General features: G+C 35.5%; 1 protein-coding gene across 1 annotated transcript; it reads left to right on the top strand.

The window, feature by feature from the left end:
• Positions 1-3,556: 3,556 nt before the first annotated feature.
• Hacd2 (3-hydroxyacyl-CoA dehydratase 2) lies at positions 3,557-5,176 on the top strand. The gene is made up of 5 exons (XM_088034087.1): positions 3,557-3,775; positions 3,824-3,940; positions 3,987-4,212; positions 4,260-4,605; positions 4,651-5,176. The coding sequence occupies exons 1-5, from the start codon at positions 3,695-3,697 to the stop codon at positions 4,991-4,993; spliced, it is 1,113 nt and encodes a 370-aa protein (XP_087890213.1). The 5' UTR covers positions 3,557-3,694; the 3' UTR covers positions 4,994-5,176.
• Positions 5,177-7,055: the final 1,879 nt, after the last annotated feature.

The raw sequence follows: 7,055 nt of genomic DNA, 5'->3' as shown, positions 1-7,055 counted from the left end.
GAAAAAGTGCTTAAAAGCCCGAAATTCGATAGTCGATTTTTTGCGAAAAAAAAATCCGACTCAATCGATAAAAAAATTTTCAATTTTTTTATTTTTGACCATAATTCGTAAACCGTTTGTTTGATCGATCTCAAATTGGGCCAGTAGATAGATCTCGAGCTCCTCTTTCGAATGATATATAATACAAAGGTATTAAACGTCGTTTTTACATTAAAAATTGTGATTGAAAACCATCCCAAAATGACCACTTCCAAACAGTTTTTGGTCAATGCCTTCTTTATTTCTTAGGTAAACTCAACAAATTTTGACTCATTTTACGCAGAATGTCACGCTGAGTCCAAATCTGGAATTTAAATTCAGATCCGAGAACAAATAACTGAGTTATGGCCGTTTGAATTTTTGGGTTGTCGCCAGAGGGCCAAATTTTTGAAGGTTCCAAACAATTCGTGCTCAATATCTCGAAAACTATTCCAGATATTGGAATGCGGTTTGCGGCATCGTTTTTCTCGCGATTTTTTACGTAAGAAATAGTTTTTAGATTTTCCAATAGTCGAAATTTGCAGATTTTTGCGAAAATTCATGATTAAAAAAACTATGCCAAACTTCTCATATCGATATCTCGATTATTTTTTAGAGTAAACTTGAGTTATTCTACATCAGTGAACGCAGAATTTTACGCAAATTTCAAATCTAGGATTTAAATTTAGATCCGACTACAAATAACCGAGTTATGGCTGATTAAAGTTTTGAAATGTTGATTTTCATTTTTTCTCATTTTTCCTTATTTTTAAAATTAAATATCTCGGAAACTATTAGAGATATTGCGATGCGGTTTGCGCCATCGTTTTTCTCGGCTCATTTTACGTTAGAAAAAGTGCTTAAAAGCCCAAAATTCGATAGTCGATTTTTTGCGAAAAAAAAATCCGACTCAATCGATAAAAAATTTTCAATTTTTTTATTTTTGACCATAATTCGGAAACCGTTTGTTTGATCGATCTCAAATTGGGCGAGTAGATAGATCTCGAGCTCCTCTTTCGAATGATATATAATACAAAGGTATTAAACGTCGTTTTTACATTAAAAATTGTGATTGAAAATCATCCCAAAATGACCACTTCCAAACAGTTTTTGGTCAATGCCTTCTTTATTTCTTAGGTAAACTCAACAAATTTTGACTCATTTTACGCAGAATGTCACGCTGAATCCAAATCTGGAATTTAAATTCAGATCCGAGAACAAATAACTGAGTTATGGCCGTTTGAATTTTTGGGTTGTTGCCAGAGGGCCAAATTTTTGAAGGTTCCAAACAATTCGTGCTCAATATCTCGAAAACTATTCCAAATATTGGAATGCGGTTTGCGGCATCGTTTTTCTCGCGATTTTTTATATAAGAAATCGTTTTTAGATTTTCCAATAGTCGAAATTTGCAGTTTTTTGCGAAAATTCATGATTAAAAAAAATATGCCAAACTTCTCATATCGATATCTCGCTTATTTTTTAGAGTAAACTTGAGTTATTATACACCAGTGTATGCAGAATTTTCCGCAGATTCCAAATCTGGGATTTAAATTCAGATACGACTGCAAATAACCGAGTTATGGCTGATTAAAGTTTCGAAATGTTAATTTTCATTTTTTCTCATTTTTCCTTATTTTTAAAGTTAAATATCTCGGAAACTATTAGAGATATTGAGATGCGGTTTGTGCCATCGTTTTTCTCGGCTCATTTTACGTTAGAAAAAGTGCTTAAAAGCCCAAAATTCGATAGTCGATTTTTTGCGAAAAAAAAATCCGACTCAATCGATAAAAAATTTTCAATTTTTTTATTTTTGACCATAATTCGGAAACCGTTTGTTTGATCGATCTCAAATTGGGCGAGTAGATAGATCTCGAGCTCCTCTTTCGAATGATATATAATACAAAGGTATTAAACGTCGTTTTTACATTAAAAATTGTGATTGAAAATCATCCCAAAATGACCACTTCCAAACAGTTTTTGGTCAATGCCTTCTTTATTTCTTAGGTAAACTCAACAAATTTCAACTCATTTTACGCAGAATGTCACGCTGAATCCAAATCTAAAATTTAAATTCAGATCCGAGAACAAATAACTGAGTTATGGCCGTTTGAATTTTTGGGTTGTTGCCAGAGGGCCAAATTTTTGAAGGTTCCAAACAATTCGTGCTCAATATCTCGAAAACTATTCCAGATATTGGAATGCGGTTTGCGGCATCGTTTTTCTCGCGATTTTTTACATAAGAAATAGTTTTTAGATTTTCCAATAGTCGAAATTTGCAGTTTTTTGCGAAAATTCATGATTAAAAAAAATATGCCAAACTTTTCATATTGATATCTCGATTATTTTTTAGAGTAAACTTGAGTTATTCTACATCAGTGAACGCAGAATTTTACGCAAATTCCAAATCTGGGATTTAACTTTAGATCCGACTACAAATAACCGAGTTATGGCTGATTAAAGTTTTGAAATGTTGATTTTCATTTTTTCTTATTTTTCCTTATTTTTAAAATTAAATATCTCGGAAACTATTAGAGATGTTGAGATGCGGTTTGCGCCATCGTTTTTCTCAGCTCATTTTACGTTAGAAAAAGTGCTTAAAAGCCCAAAATTCGATAGTCGATTTTTTGCGAAAAAAAAATCCGACTCAATCGATAAAAAATTTTCAATTTTTTTATTTTTGACCATAATTCGTAAACCGTTTGTTTGATCGATCTCAAATTGGGCCAGTAGATAGATCTCGAGCTCCTCTTTCGAATGATATATAATACAAAGGTATTAAACGTCGTTTTTACATTAAGAAGTGTGATTGAAAATCATCCCAAAATGACCACTTCCAAACAGTTTTTGGTCAATGCCTTCTTTATTTCTTAGGTAAACTCAACAAATTTTGACTCATTTTACGCAGAATGTCACGCTGAGTCCAAATCTGGAATTTAAATTCAGATCCGAGAACAAATAACTGAGTTATGGCCGTTTGAATTTTTGGGTTGTTGCCAGAGGGCCAAATTTTTGAAGGTTCCAAACAATTTGTGCTCAATATCTCGAAAACTATTTCAGATATTGGAATGCGGTTTGCGGCATCGTTTTTCTCGCGATTTTTTACATAAGAAATAGTTTTTAGATTTTCCAATAGTCAAAATTTGCAGATTTTTGCGAAAATTCATGATAAAAAAAATATGCCAAACTTCTGATATCGATATCTCGATTATTTTTCAGAGTAAACTTGAGTTATTCTACATCAGTGAACGCAGAATTTTACGCAAATTCCAAATCTGGGATTTAAATTTAGATCCGACTGCAAATAACCGAGTTATGGCTGATTAAAGTTTCGAAATGTTAATTTTCATTTTTTCTCATTTTTCCTTATTTTTAAAGTTAAATATCTCGGAAACTATTAGAGATATTGAGATGCGGTTTGCGCCATCGTTTTTCTCGGCTCATTTTACGTTAGAAAAAGTCCCTTAAACTCAAGATTCCATAAAACTAAATTACTTTTTGGGTTTCTCAGGACGCATTTTAAAATTGCCTTCTCAAGTCCAGTGGAAAATGTTCCTTTCATGACGTTTCTCACCATTGTCAGGTCAACATAACCTCAAACCCGTTTTACATGTTTACTTGTAAATTATTCTAGAATCAACATGACAAGTCAATAGTCCACTTTCCGCAATAATTAACAATGTCGCTACTGAGCCCATTCGTTTTTTGGGCTCAAAACGAAAAAAACGTATTTCTAAAAGTCGATTTAAAGGATGTGAAGGTGAGTTTGTAGCCCCCCTGCCACAAATTTCCTATTTCCTGTTTGCAGGAGCCTAAAATAAACCTCGGACAGCGAAAATTGCACTTCCAGTCACTAGGGGTTGGAGCTCGGGGGCTCAATGAGTACGCGTTCGAATTGGATTTCCACTCTGACGTAGACGTGAAGGTGAATTTCCCTCTGTTTTACTTCTTGTAATGTTGAGGAGTTGCAGAAGAGTGTGTTCAAACTCACTGATAATCGCGTCGACTTCAACATAACGAAATCCGCGAAGGGATGGTGGCCACGACTCCTCGCGCAGCCCCAGAAGCCGCTGTGGCTCAAAATCGACCACGACCGCTTCCAGTCGGAAGACATGGAGGAGGAAGTCGCGGACGTGATGCAAGACTATCCTAATCTCTACGAGAGGCTCCAGAAAGAGGAGTTTGGCTACCGGAAAGGTGAAGACACGCTCTGGTAATGAAGACATGACTCTTCTTCTTTGCAGAGGACTTCAAGAAGGTCTACTTGTCTCTCTACAACTTGTTTATGTACGTGGGGTACATGTACATCGTCTGCGTGCTCTGCGTGCGGTACCTCCGCGACGGGGCGGAGTCTTTCCCGGGGACCTACGCCGCCGTGGGGCCCGCGATGTGTTTCCTCCAGCTCATCCAAGGTTTGGAGGTGATGCACCCGATCTTCGGGTATGTCAAAGGGGGGTACATCTTCCCTTTGATCCAAGTAGGGGGGCGCCTTTTCGTCTTGATACTCATGCTGGAGTTTGAGCCGCGCCTCCAAGCAATGCCTGTGGTCTTCTACCTTTTTATGACCTGGGCAGCTGTTGAAATAATCAGGTAATGATCTAGTAATGTTAGCACCTCTTCTGATTTGATCTTCAGGTACCCATACTACATGTCTCAACTTCTCAAGAAGGAAAACGGCCTGTTAACCTGGATGAGGTACACCATCTGGATCTTTTGCTATCCCATCGGGTTCATCTGCGAAGGTGTCATCATCTTCAGAAACATGGTCTTCATGGAACAAGACGATTCATGGGCGGTGGACCTGACAGCCCCCATTGAGACCACGTTGAGGTTTTCGTGGGTTCTGCGGTTTTATTTGTTATTTGGGATTATTCCTTGTCTGTATTTGATGATGTCGCATATGTACAAAGCGAGGAAACAGAAACTTGGACCTGTGACGTTGAGGAAGATCCGACGAAAGCACGCTAAGAAGGAGTGAATTGTGGTCAATTACCACCAATCAAACTCTTAGAATAGAAAGTTTACACTTCTTTGTTTTGTTTTTAATATAGTTGTTATGTTTGTTTGGATTTTTATCGATTTTACCTTTTTTCAAAATGGTGGAGGCGCCGGGTATAAAAGAATAAAAGCGAAAAAAATTTAAAATAAACATTTTGATTGATACAGTTTTTTGAATTACACCTCGTAAACTACTTGATCTACCGATCTGAGTATACAGAACATTGTGTCAATTGTCAAATGTCAAAAAGTTGGTTTCTAAATCTAGCTCGGTCGATATCTCACTTATTTTGTTAGTAAACTTGCGTTATTATAGCTCATTTTACGCCGAATTTTGCGCTGATTTCATACCTGGTCTTGAAATTCAGGTATGGCCACAAATAACTGAGTTATGGCCGATCAAAGTTTTGAATACTTTATTTTCATTTTTCCTCGTTTTTCCTAATTTTCAAAGTTAAATATCTCGAAAACTATTAGAGATATTGAGATGCGGTTTGCGCCATCGTTTTTCTCGGCTCATTTTACGTTAGAAAAAGTGCTTAAAATCCCAAAATTCGATAGTCGATTTTTCGCGAAAAAAAATTGCGACTCAAACGATGAAAATTTTTCATTTTTTTTAATTTTTGGCCATAACTCGCAAACTATTTGTCCAATAGATCTCAAATTTGGCCAGTAGATAGATTTTGAGCTCCTCTTTCGACTGATGTATAATTCAATGCTATTAAACGTCATTTTCATTTTGAAAACATTGATTGAAAATCGCCCTAAAATGATGTTTTTAAAACAGTTTTTGGCCAATACCTCGTTTATTTATTAAGTAAACGCAACAAATATGGGTCTCATTTTACGCAGAATTTCACGCTGAATCCAAAAATATGATAATTTTTTATTATTTGTCAATAAATAACCGAGTTATGGCCGTTTGAAATTTTGGGTTGTCGCCAGAGGGTCAAATTTTCGAAGGTCGAAACAATTCATGCTCGATATCTCGGAAACTATTCCAGATATTGGAATGCGGTTTGCGGCATCGTTTTTCTCGCGATTTTTTACATAAGAAATCGTTTTTAGATTTTCCAATAGTCGAAATTTGCAAATTTTCGCGAAAATTCATGATTATATAACTATACCAAATTTCTCATATTGATATCTCGCTTATTTTTTAGAGTAAACTTGAGTTATTATGCATCAGTGAACGCAGAATTTTACGCAGATTCCAAATCTGGGATTTAAATTCAGATCGGACAACAAATAACTGAGTTATGGCCGATCAAAGTTTCGGATAGTTGATTTTCATTTTTTCTCATTTTTCCCAATTTTCAAAGTTAAATATCTCGGAAACTATTAGAGATATTGAGATGCGGTTTGCGCAATCGTTTTTCTCGGCTCATTTTACGTTAAAAAAAGTGCTTAAAAGCCCAAAATTCAATAGTCGATTTTTTGCGAAAAAAAAATCCGACTCGAACGATAAAAAAATTTCAATATTTTTATTTTTGACCATAACTCGTAAACCGTTTGTTTGATCGATCTCCAATTGGGCCAGTAGATAAATCTCGAGCTCCTCTTTCGAATGATATATAATACAAAGGTAGTAAGCGTCGTTTTTACATTAAAAATAGTGATTGAAAATCACCCCAAAATGACCACTTCCAAACAGTTTTTGGCTAATGCCTTGTTTATTTCTTAGGCAAACTCAACAAATTTCGACTCATTTTACGCAGAATGTCACGCTGAATTCAAATCTGGAATTTAAATTCAGATACGACAACAAATAACTGAGTTATGGCCGTTTGAATTTTTGGGTTGTCGCCAGAGGGCCAAATTTTTGAAGGTTCAAAACAATTCGTGCTCAATATATCGGAAACTATTTCAGATATTGGAATGCGGTTTGCGGCATCGTTTTTCTCGCGATTTTTTACATAAGAAATAGTTTTTAGATTTTTCAATAGTCGAAATTTGCAGTTTTTTGCGAAAATTCATGATTAAAAAAACTATGCCAAACTTCTCATATCGATGTCTCGCTTATTTTTGAGAGTAAACTTGAG

This window comes from Gnatocerus cornutus, chromosome 4, assembly GCF_029298725.1.
Source record: "Gnatocerus cornutus isolate USDA-ARS CGAHR chromosome 4, icGnaCorn1.1, whole genome shotgun sequence".
In the NCBI taxonomy this organism is placed as follows: domain Eukaryota; kingdom Metazoa; phylum Arthropoda; class Insecta; order Coleoptera; family Tenebrionidae; genus Gnatocerus; species Gnatocerus cornutus.
Note: the sequence above shows the minus strand (reverse complement) of the source record. Positions and strands in the feature narration are given on the sequence as shown.

Bases quoted from the DNA above. Each gene is read 5' to 3' on its own strand.
- Hacd2 (XM_088034087.1), top strand. From the start codon at position 3,695: ATGTCGCTACTGAGCCCATTCGTTTTTTGGGCTCAAAACGAAAAAAAC. The intron at 4,213-4,259 runs GTGAAGACACGC...TCTTCTTTGCAG, and splicing joins GGAGTTTGGCTACCGGAAAG to AGGACTTCAAGAAGGTCTAC. The intron at 4,606-4,650 runs GTAATGATCTAG...TTTGATCTTCAG, and splicing joins GCAGCTGTTGAAATAATCAG to GTACCCATACTACATGTCTC.